At 37.1% G+C, this 18,424-nt stretch overlaps 3 protein-coding genes across 5 annotated transcripts; 2 read left to right on the forward strand and 1 right to left on the reverse strand.

Moving 5' to 3' along the window:
- Nucleotides 1-1,675: 1,675 nt before the first annotated feature.
- LOC148919916 (uncharacterized) lies at nucleotides 1,676-4,498 on the forward strand. Its single transcript, XM_089046048.1, has 4 exons — nucleotides 1,676-1,775; nucleotides 1,943-2,071; nucleotides 2,692-3,218; nucleotides 3,685-4,498. The coding sequence occupies exons 1-4, from the start codon at nucleotides 1,769-1,771 to the stop codon at nucleotides 4,282-4,284; spliced, it is 1,263 nt and encodes a 420-aa protein (XP_088902174.1). The 5' UTR covers nucleotides 1,676-1,768; the 3' UTR covers nucleotides 4,285-4,498.
- An 843-nt stretch (nucleotides 4,499-5,341) lies between these two features.
- On the forward strand, nucleotides 5,342-10,049 carry LOC103324242 (zein-binding protein (Protein of unknown function, DUF593)). Of its 2 annotated transcripts, none has more exons than XM_008226280.2 (4): nucleotides 5,342-5,601; nucleotides 6,053-6,750; nucleotides 7,440-9,058; nucleotides 9,692-10,049. In XM_008226280.2, exons 2-4 carry the CDS (start codon nucleotides 6,057-6,059, stop codon nucleotides 9,749-9,751), a joined length of 2,373 nt encoding a protein of 790 aa, XP_008224502.2. In that variant the 5' UTR covers nucleotides 5,342-5,601; nucleotides 6,053-6,056; the 3' UTR covers nucleotides 9,752-10,049. The 2 variants fall into 2 exon arrangements, with proteins under 2 accessions (XP_008224502.2, XP_088902704.1); XM_089046578.1 differs by having other exon boundaries at nucleotides 5,348-5,601; nucleotides 6,236-6,750.
- Nucleotides 10,050-11,266: 1,217 nt separating this feature from the next.
- LOC103324243 (HMG (high mobility group) box protein with ARID/BRIGHT DNA-binding domain-containing protein) lies at nucleotides 11,267-17,289 on the reverse strand. 2 transcript variants are annotated; one of them, XM_016791888.2, is made up of 7 exons: nucleotides 17,099-17,289; nucleotides 15,622-15,875; nucleotides 14,020-14,098; nucleotides 13,322-13,484; nucleotides 13,117-13,239; nucleotides 11,990-12,402; nucleotides 11,267-11,897 (listed from the first exon to the last, which is right to left on the reverse strand). In XM_016791888.2, exons 2-7 carry the CDS (start codon nucleotides 15,789-15,791, stop codon nucleotides 11,658-11,660), a joined length of 1,188 nt encoding a protein of 395 aa, XP_016647374.1. In that variant the 5' UTR covers nucleotides 15,792-15,875; nucleotides 17,099-17,289; the 3' UTR covers nucleotides 11,267-11,657. The 2 variants fall into 2 exon arrangements, with proteins under 2 accessions (XP_016647374.1, XP_016647375.1); XM_016791889.2 differs by lacking the exon at nucleotides 17,099-17,289 and adding an exon at nucleotides 16,178-17,034.
- Nucleotides 17,290-18,424: the final 1,135 nt, after the last annotated feature.

Here is an 18,424-nt window from a genome sequence, read left to right on the forward strand (position 1 = left end):
AGTACTTTCTTAAAGCACATTGTTCATTGATTTTGTAGGATACAATTGGATGTCGAAACGGTTTCCAATTTGTCTAATTTTTTGTAAGGATGATCTATGAATGAAGACCTAAAAAATAGATGGTTTGGATCATTGGAAAAAAAATTATAGGATACCCTAAAGGGCGTCCTTCAAATAAAATTATTTGAGGGATCCTTCAATAGAAGGGGACTGTATATATATATATATATATATATATATATATATTAACTGAATGTTAATAATATTAATCAGAGTGGCTTGTTAAGATTTCAAAGGGACGGACCCTTGGCCCACCACTAATAACATCGATATTGTCCCCAACTTAATCATCTGTTTAGCATGTGTGGGGTTTTACACAAAAGGCTTCAATGTTATTAGGAGTGAAACCATTTATTATATGGGACTTTCTATTTTGTTAAGTTTCCGATGTGAGACTTTCTATTTTGTTAAGTTTCCGATGCGGAAGTAAGATGTGATATGAGAAGGTGAGGAAGGTGATGTGAGAAATTTGATGTAGGAATTGGATTTAAGAGGTATGTGTATAAGATTTGATGGTATGTGTTTAGGGATTTGGATAAGAGGATTTGAGGACTTTAGATTTGAGGGATTTGGATTTGGGGAAAAAATGAGGAATTTGATTTAGGGTTTTGGATTTGACTATGAGAAATCTGAAGAAATTTGATATAAGGGTTTGGATTTGAATATGAGAAATTTGAGATAAGGGTTTAGAGACAAAACAACTTCTCTTCACTCCCCTTCTCCCCAGAAGAGAAGGGGTCGTCAAAGTAAAGAGATATGCAGTATCTTCATGGGAATACGTCAAGGTAATGAGGATACGTCAATAAACATATCATTTTCACTCCCCCTCCCCCCCTTGAAGGAGGGGAGGAGAGCACTTAAATTTCAAGAAGAACGCAAGCACATATCACAAGAAACCAGGCTCTGATACCACGCTAAGATTTCAGAGGGACGGACCCTTGGCCCACCACTAGCAATATCGATATTGTCCCCAACTTAATCACATGTTTAGCAGGTGTGGGGTTTTATACAAAAGGCCTCGATGTTATTAGGAGTGGAACCATTTATTATATGGGACTTTCTATTTTGTTAAGTTTCCGATGTGGGACTCGTGTATTCTTCAACATGGCTTATCTCCCCTGCATATTCTCGCCAATACTCCATCAGCATTCAAAAGCAGTAGCCGCCTTACACTGTTGGATCGTCTCATATACCAATGTAAGAATATCTCTATCGATTTTATTTTTTATTTTTGGTGTATGATCAAGCTTTTGGATGTTTAATTCATGTAATCCAATGCTAATGCATTTGCACTTGGCAGTTTCATGTCTCACTTGGTAATTACTAGGCTTTCAGGGGACAAAATTATTAAAAAAGAGAACTATGATGATATGACCTTTTTAAGTATGTATACATCATGCATGTACTTATTTTTTGAAGAGAAAATAAAAATATATATAGTTGTTTGATCATTATAGGGTGTTATATTAATGTTTCCAGAAGAAAAACACAGTCTCTAATAAAAGTTTCGCATACAATCAGTAAATTTAGGGACAGAGCTAAAATTGTAAAGTTAGGAGGGACAAAGTAGAAAACACAAGTCTAATATAATATAGTTTCTCCATTTCCAGCTAAATCATGGGGAAATAGGATATGTTCTTCTCTAAGTCTAGCTAAGAGAGGAAATAAAAAGGAAGATGCAGAGAATCCCCAACAAAAGAGCAGCTCAATGCAAGGTAAGTTGGGTAACCATAATGTCCTTTGAACTTGTAGTGAACCCTATCACTTCTCATGAATGGTGTCTCCATGATGTTTTCTATGGAAAACAACCCTTAAACTGTAAAATACATCTCTTAAATAGAGAAAATAAACCTAAACATGAATGGTGTTTTTCCAACTGCAGGTACAAACCAACGAGAGGAACAGGGTAGACAAAGGCATCCCAATTATATTTATGCATCATTTGTTACAATTTGCTACTTAATCACGGAGGCTTTGGTAGAGATGTATCGTTTTCTGCGAGGACTTTTGGGTGAATACATTTACACTTTCGTTTATACATATATATATATATATATATATATATATATACATACAGTCCCCTTCTATTGAGGGATCCCTCAAATAATTTTATTTGAGGGACACTCTTTAGGGTACCCTATAATTTTTTTTCCAATGATCCAAACCATCTATCTTTTAGGTCTTCATTCATAGATTATCCTTACAAAAAATTAGACAAATCGGAAACCGTTTCGACATCCAATTGTGTCATACAAAATCAATGAACACGGTACTTCAAGAAAGTACTAAAATTTCAATAACTCAATTGAATGGTCAAATGATATCGGATTCAAGTGATTTTTTGTAGAGATGATCTTTGAATGTGTATCTACAAAATAGACGGTTTGGATTAGTGAAATACAATCCGGAGTGGGCCCTATAAGGGGTGTCCCTCAAATAAGCTTATTTGAGGGATCCCTCAACTGAAGCTCTCTGTATATATATATATATATCTATTTACGCCAATAACCTTGGCCATATATAAAATAAAAAGCATCGTTCTAATTGAAATAAAATTAATGTAATAGAGAAAAATCAATTGGACATATCTATAGAGTGCTTTTAATTGACAAATGTCATTTGTGTTTCTAGGAATTTCGAGCATACAGAAAATCCACCAAGGCAAAAGGAAACATAAATGGGCCACTCAGGTCAGGAATCAATTGCTTGACCATACTTCTTCATACATGTATGCACAAAATCCCAAAGAAACTCGACCAACAGATGAATCAAAAATTACACAAGTTCCTGAACCTCCCGAATTAGAGAAGCCCGAATTAGATAAGAAAATGAAAAGGCAGCTGATGACACCAATATTAATTGCAGCAAAGATGGGAGTGAGCGAAATGGTGGAGAAAATCCTAAAAAAATTTCCAGTGGCTATTCACGATGTGGACTCAGAAAACAAGAATGTTGCGCTCCTGGCAATTGAGAACAGGCAATCCCATGTTCTCAAGTTACTGCTGATGGAGAAAAAGAAATCAATCGCAAACTTGTTACGTCAGGTGGACATCAAAGGCAACAATGCATTGCATCTTGCTGCTAAATATGGAAGTTATCGGCCATGGCATACTCCAGGTGCGGCACTGCAAATGCAGTGGGAACTCAAGTGGTATATGGTATGTACACTGTTATTGATATTCATCGATCTATCATCACTAGGTAACCTAGGCTTTGATACTGAATCTTTAATTAATATCTTGTCAAACTCGGCTCAAACAACTAAGGTCACTGAACTTGATCGATCTTTTAAGCGTACTGTACATAGTAAAAAGTTAATAGTAAATGTCGCTTTTCCCCTTCAAACTAATGTTTTCTTAACTACAACCCATCCTCTTATATTTTTTATGAGAAAACCTAATTTATTATAAGTAAAACCTGGTGACTAAGATCCAACTCACCAAGTTACCTAATTAAACTTAAAATTTGATTTCTTGTACTTTTCATATTCCAAAAGTACCCATTAAAATTTGATTTGTTGACTACTTTCACATTAATTGTTTAAATTTCAAAATGTTTGGCACATACAATCTCATGAGTATTAAACTTTCTAGAGTTAAATCTCTCTATGATGCATGCATGCAGGTTGTCAAAAACTCCATGCCACCTCGTTCATCTGTTCTCTGCAACGAAAAAGAGGAGATACCACAGCAGATCTTCACAACTTCACACAAAGATCTTCGAAAAGAAGGCAGTGATTGGCTCGTCAAAACCTCCGAATCATGCTCTGTGGTTGCTGCGCTCATTGCAACAGTTGCCTTCGCAACAATAGCATCTGTACCGGGCGGACTCGATAAATACGGTGAACCGGTTTTAGAAGACAAGCCAGCATTCAATGCCTTCACCATCTCATCGCTGCTTTCTCTTTGCTTGTCAGTAACTGCCCTGGTCTTCTTTCTTTCCATTATTACGTCTCGATACGAAGTAGATGATTTTTCCATCAGCTTGCCTCGGAAACTTTTGCTGGGTTTAACATCACTCTTCGCATCTATAGCTTCCGTATTAGTCTCATTCTGCACAGGGCATACGTTTCTCCTTAATCAACAACTGAGACACGTGGCATATCCATTATATGCAACAACTTGCATTCCGATCACAATATTCGCTCTTGCCCAACTGCCCCTCTACTATGATCTCATAAAGGGAATCTTCACAAAGGTTCCACAACAGACATACATGGAGTAACGAGGACTCGATCATGTATTGGCTTATTGGCGCTACAAATAGTGTTTGTGTTGTGTGTGTGTGTATGTTTTTTTGTTGAAACAAGTATTGGTTTTAGTGTGTTGTTTGAAATTTGCTTCCAGACTGGGGTGAGGTTTATGCGTAAGAAGTGTTTCCTAATTAAAAAGCAAGTCATATAATGTAAAACCTATTCATTCTAAATAAGCTTATTTGAAGGATATATTTCACTTTTCCCTTGAAAGTTCAAATGACTCACTTTATCCCTTTGATCCAAGTTTGTTGTTCCATTTTACCCTTTACAGTTAACTCTATTCAAAATTCTGTTAAAATTGATAACGTGGTGGGGGTATTTTAGTCCTTTTGTATACATGGGTTAAAGATAACAAAAAACAAAATGTCTCCTTCTCTGACCCACCCCACCCATCCGAGAGATACTCTCATGCAACGGGGATACCACTTTTTGTTATCCCGACCAATAAAACAATGACATGAGATAACTTTTTCACGTATCATTGAGATAGCAAAACACAAAACACTATTATAACCATTACAAAAAAAGATATTCCCCATTCTCGCCGCCACAACCTCAACTTCGACATCCAACCACCACCTCCCTCACCTAACCATCACCTTAGCCAAAGCCACCACCCACCCCTCCCCAAGTGACCCCATGGCAGCCAGCAAATCAACCGTGGAGGTCTCAAGCAACCCCAAGCCTTGCTAGTGTGTGACCCCAAGGTGCACACTAGCTGAAAATGGGTAAAGTAAGACAAAATGAGTTTCAGGGGGCAAAGTGAGACTCAAATACACTTTCATGGGGTATATCAAAAAATAAGCCTTTAAAATATACACTGGGTTGTTTTTGGGTGGTGGTGTATTTTGGGATTTTTCCTCATTTCCCCATTTTTTTTAATAAACTGATACCATCATTTTTCTTTTGGTGGAAAATAAAAGCGCACCATTATAGGAAATTTACTGTTACAGGAGGAGATCATGACAAAATCATAACGTGCTTGAAATCAGTTCATCAGAGTAAATCCGAAGCTCCAACGTATACAGTAGTGACAAAATCATAACGTGTGATTCGACCGGATTAAGATGAGAGAAGTCGGTGGCAGAAGACGGCGCCGTATCGCCCTCGGGAACTGCCCGAAGTGGCCAAGCCTGTCCATTTCCTCAACGCCTTCACGTTCATCCCTTAACGGCACACAGAATCATTAAAGATAAAACCGTTCTCTCTCATTCCCCACAATAAGGAAGAAAAAGAAAATTTCAGAGAGCAAAAATCGTTCACTCAACTCGGTATTGTCAAATTCGGTGAGTCAAAATAACTCTCCATGGCTTTCTGTTGCTTGTTACTCCAATTGTGTTCATGTTTGATTGATATTATTGTTTGTATCTCACCTCTCTGTAGTCAATATTAAATTATATTGTCTGTTGTTTGTTTGATTTTTTCCTTTTTTTTTTTTATGGTATTAAGAATTGTTTGATATAACAATGGACTGTGTTGGGTTTCATATAACAATGGAAAGCACTGAAATTTGGAGTTTGATTAGGTCATTTGAATGGTGGTGGATTCAAGATCCAAACTTCTGATATATTTTAATTTCTTTGGTTCATTATTGTTCATTGTGTGCTAAATGATATCGGAAACATACCAAAATGGAAATTTTTATTTTGATTTTCTATTGAATTAGTGTTTCGGTGTTCGAGCAGAGGTTCAATTGTTTGGTTTGGTTAGCTGCATCAGTGATAAATAATTTTTCAGGAAAATGACATGCCAAATGATACATTCGTGGAGGTTTAACGAGCTAGTGGGTGCATTTCTTGATCTTGCAATAGCCTATCTTTTACTTTGTGCCGCAGCTGTTGCCTTTTTTACCTCCAAATTTGTGAGTTTGTTTGGATTGTGTCTGCCATGCCCTTGTGATGGGTTTTTTGGGACTCCCAGGAAAAGTCACTGCTTTCAAAGGCAATTCGCGGATGCCCCATGTGAGAAAATCTCTGCAGTTCAATGGGCAGTGAAGAGCAAGTTCCCTTTTGATGTACTATGGTCTGAAGACTCAAATATCGATTCTAAGTCCAAGTTCGTAAATGAGACATATTATGAGAATGGGCATTTTGAGTTTGAAGGTGAAGCGTCATGTAGCTCATTGTCAGAAAGGAGGTTGCTAGATATGGTTGAGAGTGATTCAGTTGCCGAGAATGACCAGAGTGTTGAGTTTGGTGTAGCAAACTTGGAAGCTGGGAAGGAACAACATTTTGAACTTAAGCCAAAGAAGGTTTCAGGTCGAAGGCCGAGACTTCGCCGCCGCCGCCGCAGAGGGGGCTCTGTTGATTATGGAAATCCAGTATCAGTTTCATCATATGACGTGTTCTACTCAGATGCAGGGGACATTTCTACATCTCCTTCCAGCATTAGTAAAATGGGGAATGAGGTTACTGAAGTTCTTGTCAATTCAGGAGGTGATAGTCATTTAATCTAAAGCTAACTATTGAGTCTTTGTAATGCTGTTTTAGGTTTTCTGGTGCCAATTTCTTTCTCATAATGTACTTCTAAGGCATTGTTTAGAGCCAGTAAATTAATGCTGAATTGCCTGCGTAGACTTCATAAGTAGTACCTTTTAGAGAGATGACAAAGGGGGAAAACAGTTAGTACTTTTATTTTATTACTAAAACAATATTGTTTATAACAAGGTGGTTACCTCGTATAGCATGTGAACGAAATGGACATTTATGGTTCCATGCTTTTCTTGATGCCCATGGCAGGAATAATGTGGTAGAATTGAACCTTATACCATTTTTGTTATGTTTTCAAACATTTGAAGAGATATTTGTTACATTTCTTTTTTAGAAACTAACATCTCTTACATTTTTTTTTTCCAAAAAGAAACAGTATGAGACATTTGCTTCGTAGTAGGAAATTCATAAATATTGAATTGGATCTTAGTTCTAAACTATAGATTTACTCTGAGATATTACCTTTCGAGTTTGAGTTTTGAGGTGTTTTCCTTCAGCCAAATTTCACACATATTTGTGGAAACTATTTGGAAATGATATGTAAGATCTTGCCGACTCATATCATTGCTTTATTTCTGGACATATTATGCTAATATTGCTTTCTTTTTGTTATGTGGATGCTTGTGTACTTTTAGATTGCACTGAAGCTCCTACATATATTAGTTCACCGGATAGCGTTTCACGTCCTGAGTTTAAAGAATTTATTGATGAAACTAAACCGACGGGGAAGGATGGATCAGTTGTTGAAGATTCTGGGTGCAATGCAGGAGAGAAGCTAGGTTTTGACAGTAATGAGACAACTACTGTTAGAGTACTGGAACAGGCTCTTGAAGAAGAGCATGCTGCTCGTGCTGCTCTCTATCTTGAACTGGAGAAGGAGAGAAGTGCTGCGGCTACTGCTGCAGATGAGGCCATGGCCATGATATTTCGACTGCAAGAGGAGAAGGCATCAATAGAAATGGAGGCAAGGCAATATCAAAGGATGATAGAGGAAAAATCTGCTTACGATGCTGAGGAAATGAACATTCTCAAAGAGATCTTAGTTAGGAGGGAGAGGGAAAAACATTTCTTGGCGAAGGAAGTTGAAGAATTCAGGCAAATATTTTTTGGAGAAGATCAAGTGGATTTTGACATGCATGATGTGGCTACTACACAAGCACAAAAGCCTGCACTGCGTTCAAGTGAGGATCAGGTACCCATGCTGCAGTGGACGAGTGAATCCATTGCTGAGGAGCCAAAGCTGGAAATGAAACATAGTTCTCCTGATTATGAGGTCCCATCAACTGAGATAAAAAATCTTACTCTTACTTTTGGAAACAAACTACCAATTCCGGACTTGGAGGGAGATGTTGACTCTTTGAAGCAGGTTGACATGCATTTGCATCCAAGCATTGACAGCCATCCACGTGTCTTAGATAGTACTGATGATATCAGTCATGAGTTTCAAGAAAAAGGAGTGGTGTCTATGGATGAGAAACCAGTTTCTCAAGGAAAATATGTCCAGAGGCTAGAGGTATATCGACAACACAGCCAGTCACCTAATCCCCAGGGACTGGGTTTGCATAAAAATATTGTACCTCCCATTGAGCAGGAACTCAATTTAGCTGGTAGCACTAACATATGTGAAGGGTTGGCTTCAAAGACATCTGGGATTGGTACTGAAAATAGGACTTCTATTCCGTACAATAATGATAAGATAGACAAGCATGGGAACAACCAGGATGAGGGAAGCAAAGATCCACGTAGCACAGTGTTTAATACACAGGCTGGTGTTCTCGATGTTCATGTTATTGATGACAAGTCTCATCTGTGTAATGAAATGAGTGCTGAGAAAAGTGAACAGCTACCAGCGAATGCTACCTTAGACATTTCTGGAAAACGCAATATTCCAACTACAACTGGGTTGAAAACTCAGCGTAAAATCCAGAGAGGTAGTTCAGACACGGCTAGTGTATTGCTAACAATGAGTTGCCTTCGAGGCAGATCTTTACCTTCTGATATGCGGAGAAATTCCATGTCTGCAATTGATTATGAAAGATTTAAAATTGATAATGAAGTTGAGCAGCTTAGGGAAAGGTTAAGGATTGTGCAAGAGGGAAGAGAGAAGCTCAACTTCTCAGTGGGGCACAGAGAAAGGGATAGAATTCAGCTGCAACTTTTGGAAGATATAGCAAGCCAGCTTCGAGAGATTCGGCAGTTAACTGAGCCTGGAAAGGCCGAGTCCCAGGCTGGAATGCTGCCTCCACTATCTAAGGTGAATTGTCAGAATTTGCATTCTTTTCTCTCTGCATTGACTATGTTGTTCCCAATAAATATGTGATGTACATTATTATTTACTGTTTTATTTTGTTTACCCTTGTTTCTTCTGTTAACTATTATCTAGTAATATCTTAAATGATATTCGTCTGTGGCATACTTAGCCAGCTGGCTGCATTTATGTTGCTGGCTTTTGTCCAGTTGCTAGGGATTGTAAATTGTAATTAGCTCTTCTGGTGTAGCATTGTAGGTCTTGCTTGTAAGTGCTCTGTTGCAAATTAAAATATTACAAGGGAGTGGTTTGATGATAGATGATGAGAGGCTGGAGAAAGAAGTGTAGCTGCATAGATGTTGCTTAATATTGATTTGTGCTGAAAATTAGAATTGAGGCAAGGGTATCATTTGATGGTAGCATGGATAAATAATGAGAGGCTGGAAAAAGAATGGGTCATTGAGGAGTTTTTGTGGACCTTCATGTCATAATTTTTTCTTCTTTTTGCATGTGTTTGTGCCCATATGTGAAAAGTTAATCCTTATCATATTATCAGATTACATAGATTTTAGTGATCGCCATTTTACCGTCTCTTTCCCATGAATGGCTGTTGCTGACTGCTGAAAACTAAATTTTCAGGTTATGTCCAAGAAAAGACGATGGCGAACTTTACCTCTACAAGTGCATAGAAGCACTTAAAAGGGCGGAAGCTCTCATACAAGTAACAGAGCTGGGAAGCTGGTAATTTTGATGGGAAGCTGGTTATGTTGATTTTCAGACAATGCAGGGAAGCGCTTTCAGCTTAGCAACACTCCTACCTAAATGTTTCTTCTGTCTGGTTACCTAGTTTTCACTTGACGCATAAATAGAGAACATCCAATAAGTAATGCAGGATCCTTTTTCATGGGAGTCTGTAACAAACAGGAGGTGGCTGGATAATGGTGATTAAAGAATACATTAGTTTCTTCTTGATGGTATAAGATTATGATTTTGGCCATGTTAAAGCTTCCATATGAAAAGTAATATTCCATCATAATAGTTCCCTTTATTTTGGGTCAGCTGGGTGGGTGATAGCTTTTTTTATAAATGGAAGTGTCCCATGACTAGTTTTTTTCTCTCCTCCAAAACAAGGCAAAGGCTGCCCCAAGTGTCGAAGCATCAGTTTTGGTTTGTGTTGGGATTTATAATTTGATGCAGAAAACCCTGCTTTTCGTTTTTTTCAGGAGACGAGAAACAAGGAACCTGTTCGACTTTTTTTATTTTTCGTTTTTCAGATAGATACTATTTATTTATTTGCCTTCTGCTTTTCATTTAATTACTGTGTTACAGATTGTTTAACGGCTTTTGCTGCTATGTGTACTGTTGGAAGCCTACCCGGCCCAGTCCCCACACCACACGACAAACAAAACTTTAAAATATCTGATCTGTTGACATCACGAACTTCGTTCAGCAAAAGGTTTTCTTAGGAAACTAACTTGGGCAAGTGATGAATTGATATAGACATATCATGATTTTTTTTAATGATAATTGAGGAGGAAGAATCGAACACATAACCTTGATGGAGAAGAATACTGTCTTAATTATCGGATGAAATACCATCTTAACTATCAGATGAAACAATATATCGTTTTAATCACTTGAGTTGCAAGCAAGATATCGGATGAAGCAATATAAACTTTGAAGTATACTGAGTTCTAATAAAAATGAAACTGTGGCATTATATTTGGTAAACATTATTTGATAAAGTTAATTTGATGAGCCTAGCGACGATCTTAGAAATTGCATTTAATAGGAATAGAAGAACAGGGCTCCAATTACCAGAGGAGTGCAAATTTCGTCCAACAAGCATTTCATTATAAAAAAAGGAAAATGCTACATATCCTTGCTTTTTCTCCCTACTTTTATATCCCAGCCTATTTGGCATTTGTTAAGCATATATTATCTCATTGCTTTGACCAAAAAAATATTATCTCATTGCATTGAAAAAACATGGGGGTGGTGTAGAACCGTAGAACTCAATGAGAGCAAGGATGCCAATGTCCACCGATAGCCCGACATTTCGGTCGACAATATTTCCGACAAATCCACAGAATAAATAAATCTTGATTTGTGAAGGTCGTAAGTGTAGCATCTTCCTTAAAGAAAAAAAAACACCTCGAATGAAAATCGACCATCTTTGGCAACTCATGGGAACATATAACTGAACCGTTGAACAAAGTAAATACAAATTTCTGCACCACTTACCATGAAACAAGTAACGAAATTTGGAAAGCATACTAACTTAAGCTAATACAAGGCAAATTTATAAGTTAAATATAGAAAACTATACTCGAAGCAAAAGCTTTGCTTTGATAGAAATAAACAGTCAGTCCTACTTGGTCAAAGAGAATTTAAGCTGTCTTCATTAGCTATCGATTCTTTCTGTCTAGGTTAGATTACTACCTAAGCTTTCTTCTTTTTAACCACCTCATTCTCATGCTTCCTCAGATGCATACTCTCATCAGAAAACATCATGTCCACAATGCTAGGCACCGACTCCAGCTCCAGCTCCTGCAGATGCCTCTACATCCAGATCCTTCTTTTTGCAGCTATATCATCATCAGAATCACTTATCTGTTTTGCTAGAATTACTCTCATTGCTCTCATCTGGTGTTTGTGGAGAGTCTCTCGGCTCGGTTTCTTCGATCTTTGCATCTGATTCAACCATGCTTGTATTGGCTTCAGGAAACCGCTGTTGTAGTGGCACTGCATCACTAATGACTTGACCAGCTTTCAACCTCTCCCGGTAATCCTCCATTTCTATTCGATATCGCTCCTTATCTTTCGCGGCTTTCTCCTGATACACCTATAGATTGCAAAAGTGTCAGTGCCTGTTGAAACTATTCGGACATGATATTGTATGAGTTGAGCTCTTATAATAAAATTATTGGCCCTTACTGATTTTTCAGACTCCTTCAATTTATTCCAGAGTTCACCAATCATTCTACTTATTTCTCTATCCTTCCCAGGATGAAGTGGCTTCAGCCTTGCATGCTGTTCGGCAAAGAAAAAGTTATATCCGCTTCTGTTGGGTTTTGGATGAGCAGGATCCCTCCTTTTAATCTCAGATTTCTTCCTTCGGCGACGACGGTGTACACCAGGAATAATAGCTGAGGCACTCTCATTTCTGTTAACCAACATGCTATAATTTTGTAAGACTTGTGGAACTCCACGTACTGGATTCATTGGAGCCTGATAAAGTACACCTCTTAGCTTCATTGAGCCTTTGATGACGGTAACAAGATATCCATTTTCAAATTTCCCATCAATAACCCCTGTCACAGTATCTTCTGATGATGCTGTTGTCCTGGCTGCAACAGGAAATGTTACAGGAGAACTATAAGTTATACATCGTTAGCATTTACCCAAAGAAAATATGTGAATCAACCAAAAATCAGTCTTATTACAGTTGAAGTGCCACAAGAATTATAGTTCTGTTTTCATTCTCAGAACATCTCAACAAGCAAAAAGAACTAATGGATATAATGAACTCAACAGAAATTTCAGAAACAGTTCCCTTGGGAAGAAAGTTCCATGCAGTACTGAAATGAAACAAAATCATAAGACATCCAGTTTCCTACCAGTTCTGAAGTAAGTCAAAAGCATTCTCCTACAGAGTCCACATAACTGAAGTGATTTCTGGTTTAAAGTATCCAAAGTTCATTCTCTACTAAGTAAATTAGAAAGAGGAATATGCAACAAAATCATTTATTTCAATTCCAAATAAGTCTGGGTAGATTGAAGACTTTGTTCATACTGAATTTATGCATAACGGTTTAACAACTGCAAGAACAAAATGTGAAATGGAAAATAGAAAAAACAATCCTCCAAACCAAAAATTGCTCCAAATAAAGGTTTCTTCAAAAAAAATAAGAGGGGGAGGGAAAATAATAAGGAGAAGCACCAAATCAGCAAGACTTTCAAAGGTAGTACTAAACAAGCCTCTACAACCCCCCACCCCAATTTTTTTCCACAAAAAAGAAAAGAAAAGAGAAACTAAGCTCGAAATAAGGAAATGAAGGAACCTCCAGGTAATTCTGAGTTTATCTGTGTTGGCTGATGCATAGTAGCATGAGCTTCAGCTGCTTTTCGTTTAGTTCCTCCCCTTGCAGCTGGAACGGCTGTCATTGAAGGGCTGTGAGAATTATCTGCCAAAAAAATTGTTGCGTTATGAAAATGCACTGCTCCAAAGAACTTATTCAATGAAAGCTACATGTTCAATGGGCACACCAGAAGAGAGAGGATTCCATGCTTGAGCTTTAAAATAGTAAATTTGTTCATAGTGGAGAAGCAAGGAATTATAATATTTCCGCAACACAAAAGAAGCATTTGTAGCTGTGGATGGAAAGTTGAAAACAGCAGTAACTTCCTTCCATCTTCTATCTCTAATAATCTGCAAACTCCAATGGAGTAGAACATCAGTGAACTATGTAGTACTCCTCTTTGGAGAACAAGAGAAACAATTGTTATATGTAATTAGGCACCCCTATCCAACTTTTAAGAAAAGACTTGTCATAAATGTAAAAGTTTACAGTTCTAACTTCCATATACAGCCTCAAACTGTCACATGCAGCCACCAGGTATCAGAAAAGTAGGTAATTATGAGAAACACAGACTAACATGAAACTTTATACATACAAACAGAGGACAACACACACACACACACACACATGTATGCAGATAAACATATAATAAAAGCAATTATTACACAACTCTTAAATCCAGCATGAATATTTTGCACACCATTTGACCGTTATAAGATTAATTTATTTTTTTGGTCAAAAGTTATAAGATTAATTTATAAGCAAACTAATTTAAAAGGAAAGCGCGCAAATTCGAGTAAGCACATAACCTTTAACTTTCAATGTAATGTATGTAAGAAGGTTTGATGAGACTATTTAAATATAGAATTTCTTAGAATTTCTTACCTTCTCAATACCCCCACGGGAAGTTACCTCCACAAAGAGTCGATGCAAATCTAGCTCTTTTCCTCCTATAATAGGGATCCTACAATTACAACAGAGACAACGTCAACAGCAGGCAGAAACTCCAGAATTATAAACAGATAGAGGACAAAAGAGAAAACACATGCCCATAATAGGTACTCCACAATGTGCGACAAAAGCACAAGCTACTTCTACGTTGCAGGCATGCTACCCTGCCTAGCAATATTATAACACACAAAAGAGTGGTTTTAGTCAAAAAGTTTATTGAGACGGTACCTATAAATCTACATGACAAAGACATAGCTCTAATATTTGTCATTCAAACAACACCTCCTCAGTCCAATGCAAGTCAGCCTTGCCTTAAAATTATAAATTAAATTTGGAGGTCGTCAACTATATTGGGGTGATATGCTATTGGACACTACTGATCTACATCTACTCCTCCATAACACCACATCAAAGCATTCCGTCTGAAATTGTCAATTTCATGAAAGAGCAGTGAGTAGACTCCGGAAGTTAAAGATGCTAAAAAGGCAGCCAATGCTTTTCAATGCTGAAACTGATATGATGGTTGCCAACAATAAACAAGCAAATGACTTTTTAACCATAATATCATAAACTTGCCAAAGAGCTTGGAAGTGTCTAGTGGGATGGAAATGTATTCTGGACCATATTCATACAGTCATCCTAACATTGTGCTCATGCACACGATCCCCATCAACCCCCAACTAACCCAATGGTTTATAAGATATGTAGCGGGAGCATAAAACATCGTTGAGACAAGCTCTTCAAGAATTTCATATGAAGATTTGGATATTCAAGTAAAACTCTTGATAATCTACCTTTATAAAGTTCTTGATGATCTGTACACCTGCTATGTAAAGTTCACTTTCCTAGAATTTAAACAAATCCTACATAACCAACCCCCAACGAAAAACAAAATTGGAGTAGTTGTGTGCCACATCGGCATTCCTATACAACATGAGTAGGCATCAAATTGGCAAATAACATCAAGGCTGAGTTATTTCAAGGAATCATGAAAAGGAAAATACTGACTTAAATAATTGTCACAGAAATATACATAAAGAAAAATCCTCAAAACAAAAGTACCAGATCTAGGAGTTGGATAAAGTTCCTTTCAGTGAGCAGTTAGGAAAACTTTTCTTTAACTTTTCAAGTTTGCAAGATGGAAGCATGATCACCTGACCGAAAAAGGGCCATATACCAATTAAGTAAAAGTGCGGTCTTTGTGCTCTGTTCAGCACAATTTAACAGAAAATTTTGTTCGACAGAAAAGAAAAATATGTAAAAACCCACCAAAACTAGATATGTCAGAAAAATCCAATTACTTAAAAGAGATTTTGGGAAAAGGTGAGAACTTGATCGGCATATCATGGAACTGGAAACGATGACTACGCACGAGTAACACACCATAAATCAAACATGCAGACCCAAAACAATGGAAGCAAAATCCTTAGTTCATGATTCTTGCCTTCAATAGCAAATTTTTTTAACGTTACAGGTTAATTGGTACTAGCAAATAGCTGAGAAGTCGAAGGTAGAGGATGAAAAGATAAAGCTTACATGAACTTGGTTCCCATTGAAGCATGGAGCTTTTCCAAAGTAGCCATGAACAGCTTAGGATTGGCTACAACTTCCTCGTGTTTAGCAAGAGGTGCTGGGTATGGAAGATAGAGAGAGGATGTGTCTTTCATGAGCAGTGGGCTCTTGCTGGCACAAGATGTGGATGCCATTGCCAAAACCGTCACACCTCATCCAAGTCTCCCCTGCCCTTTCCTGTTCAAACATTAACCAGACCACTCCCTACTTGTTCTTCACTGCATAAAATCATAAATACAAGTGAATAAAACAAAAGGTTTTACTTTAAAAAAATGAAATGAGAACAAGAGTTGAAAATCAACCAATGAGCAACAGTAGTAGGTGAAACTAACTGCATGCAAAATGCAGGCAGGAACTCATGAAACACATCAAGAATATTGCCAAAGACACAATCCGAACAGATGAGAAAAAAGCCAAAAAAGTGGAGAGGAAGAAGACAAAACTTAAAGGATAAGTGAAACATAAATATTTGTTGAAAAGAAAGAACAAAAAGAGACCCAAAAAGTTTTAAAAATCCCACCATGCAGATTGCAGCAGAGCGAAACTGAAATAACAATGAAGACCGCCTTGACGATAACTCTGAGCCGATGAAATGACTCCCAGTAACAAGGGAGAGATTCAAAGCCCAAATTAAGCAAAAGGTAGAGCATAGCTGTCACAGCCATAAATTCCATCAGAGTACCGAGGATGTAACAGCAAGAACCCATTAAAATCTCTAGAATAAAAGCTCACGCCTTTGAAGCACACAGAGGCTAAAAGCAGAAAACCTTTTAGGCTATGTCAATAAAGACTCAGATGATACTAAAGTCTCTGTCTCTGTCTCTCTGTCTCTCTCTGTGAAACCAGACTGACAAGCCTATATTGCCTTGCCTGACATTCCAAAGATATCACATATCTAATAAGTAGTACAAAATTGCAAATCAAATGGGTATCTGCATTTACAATGCCCAATGCTTTTTCCATCTCCTTTCTGCAAATTTCTGACACTCATCTCAAGAAAAACGAAAGATTTAGAAGATACCCAATACCAATACCATGTTGGGTTTGGGGCTGAGAGTACCCAGTGTGCCCATCAATCAAAATGAGCACCCCTTTGAAACAAGGACCCAAAACTCCACCTTTGCCAATGAACACCCCCCCCACCCTTTGAAATTTCAAATCAGGAGCTGTGTCCTTCCACTTCCATGGAGGCCTAAGTAAGATATTGTAAAACTAAGAATTACCCTCAATAGAATACGAAACTATTCATTATTTTATTTGTCTATTGTATTCTATGTGTTTCTATGCTTTATAATCCTTTGGATTAATGAGGAATAGAATAATATATGTTTGAGGAATATACAATGCATATTGCATAAAACCCAGATGAAGAAATGACAGACATGACATAAACCAGTCATTCGCATAAATAAGTAAAAATATATATATAAATAAAACTTACCAACAGTGTGAGAGAGAGAGGGAGAATTTGAGCATGCAAAATGAAATGACATTAAGGAAGAAAGCTTATTTGGGTATTATAACCAAAGGGAGGATATTATTTTTGTTCTTTTTCAAACTCTTCTCTTCTTTTTCTTTTTCTTTTTGGGTATTTTCTTTTATTTGAGTGGTGACAATTTCAGAATGCTCTTCTTCTTTTTTTGTTGGTAATTTCAGAATGCTCAATAAGAAAAGAAAGAAAACCCTAATGAAACATACAAATTTGTTTCAAGTGACAAATTTATCCCCTATCTAGTTGTGATGCATGCCATATGTTTTGAAGGATAGTTTTGGTATTATGCAGCAATTAATTCAATGAACCGTATGAAAAAAGAAAAGGGGAAAACAATGGGATGTGATTAATTAAGAAATAAAATATGGAATTAAGGTAAAGAAATAATAATGAAAGTGGGTGAAAGTGAAAGGTGTCGTGAGATTAGCAAAACGTGCCCTATTGACTTTCCGGTTGAAACGGCACAACCTCTCTCTTTTTTTATGTATGTAAAGGAAAACAAAAAATTACAAGGATAAGAAAGAAAGAAAGCAAAAAAAAGGGGTGGGGGTGAGAGACATGAGTGCCGTAACAGCAGCTTCTTTGGTAATTAATATGGCATTTAAATCACCTTAGAATTTTTCCCACCCTCCCCTTTCTTTTCTTCTTCTCTTTATTATACACACCTTATTTTAGCATGTTTAATGCCCATTTTAATTATCATCACCAACCAAACCTTCAAGATTTTAAATGTTGAAGGGGATATTTAAGATTGTGTGTGGTTAATATAAATATAGGATCTGCATGATTTCTTTAGGGTGGCCAAAAATGGTAGGGCACTTGAATATGCTACTATTTCTGGTAATAGGATTCAGACTTTTTCAATTTATTTAGAATGGTGAAGATATATGTGGTTATTTTTGGCACTTGGTAGAGTTTGTTATAACTTCTTAGGTTTTGTGAAGCTTTTTATGTACAAAAGTGAATACACAAACAAACAAACAATGCACTCTTACCTTAGCATTACATTGAGGTAGAAAACTATGAATCGCATGTTTACATATCAGTACTGAGTAGGAGAAGAAAGGGAATGATTTTCATTCCTGACTTCTACTGCATTTACTTACAATTAGGAATGAAAAAAAATACATGAGTCCTACCTCAAAATTCATAATCACATCCCCTCAAAATCAAGAATTATCAACTAGGGAGGGGTAGTTGATCCGATTCTCATTCATTTTTTCCTTATTATCTTCCAAAAATACCCTTACCACTTTAATGTGATTACAAAACACC

The sequence above is a fragment of the Prunus mume genome, linkage group LG2 (assembly GCF_029339155.1).
Source record: "Prunus mume cultivar Tortuosa linkage group LG2, ASM2933915v1, whole genome shotgun sequence".
NCBI classification, from domain to species: Eukaryota; Viridiplantae; Streptophyta; class Magnoliopsida; order Rosales; family Rosaceae; genus Prunus; species Prunus mume.

Bases quoted from the DNA above. Each gene is read 5' to 3' on its own strand.
- LOC103324242 (XM_008226280.2), top strand. From the start codon at position 6,057: ATGACATGCCAAATGATACATTCGTGGAGGTTTAACGAGCTAGTGGGT. The intron at 6,751-7,439 runs GTGATAGTCATT...GTGTACTTTTAG, and splicing joins AGTTCTTGTCAATTCAGGAG to ATTGCACTGAAGCTCCTACA. The intron at 9,059-9,691 runs GTGAATTGTCAG...CTAAATTTTCAG, and splicing joins TGCTGCCTCCACTATCTAAG to GTTATGTCCAAGAAAAGACG.
- LOC103324243 (XM_016791888.2), bottom strand. From the start codon at position 15,791: ATGGCATCCACATCTTGTGCCAGCAAGAGCCCACTGCTCATGAAAGAC. The intron at 13,240-13,321 runs GTGTGCCCATTG...TTTTTTTGGCAG, and splicing joins ATGGAATCCTCTCTCTTCTG to ATAATTCTCACAGCCCTTCA. The intron at 12,403-13,116 runs GTTCCTTCATTT...TTCCTGTTGCAG, and splicing joins AAACTCAGAATTACCTGGAG to CCAGGACAACAGCATCATCA.
- LOC148919916 (XM_089046048.1), top strand. The intron at 2,072-2,691 runs GTGAATACATTT...TTGTGTTTCTAG, and splicing joins TTTTCTGCGAGGACTTTTGG to GAATTTCGAGCATACAGAAA. The intron at 3,219-3,684 runs GTATGTACACTG...GCATGCATGCAG, and splicing joins GGGAACTCAAGTGGTATATG to GTTGTCAAAAACTCCATGCC.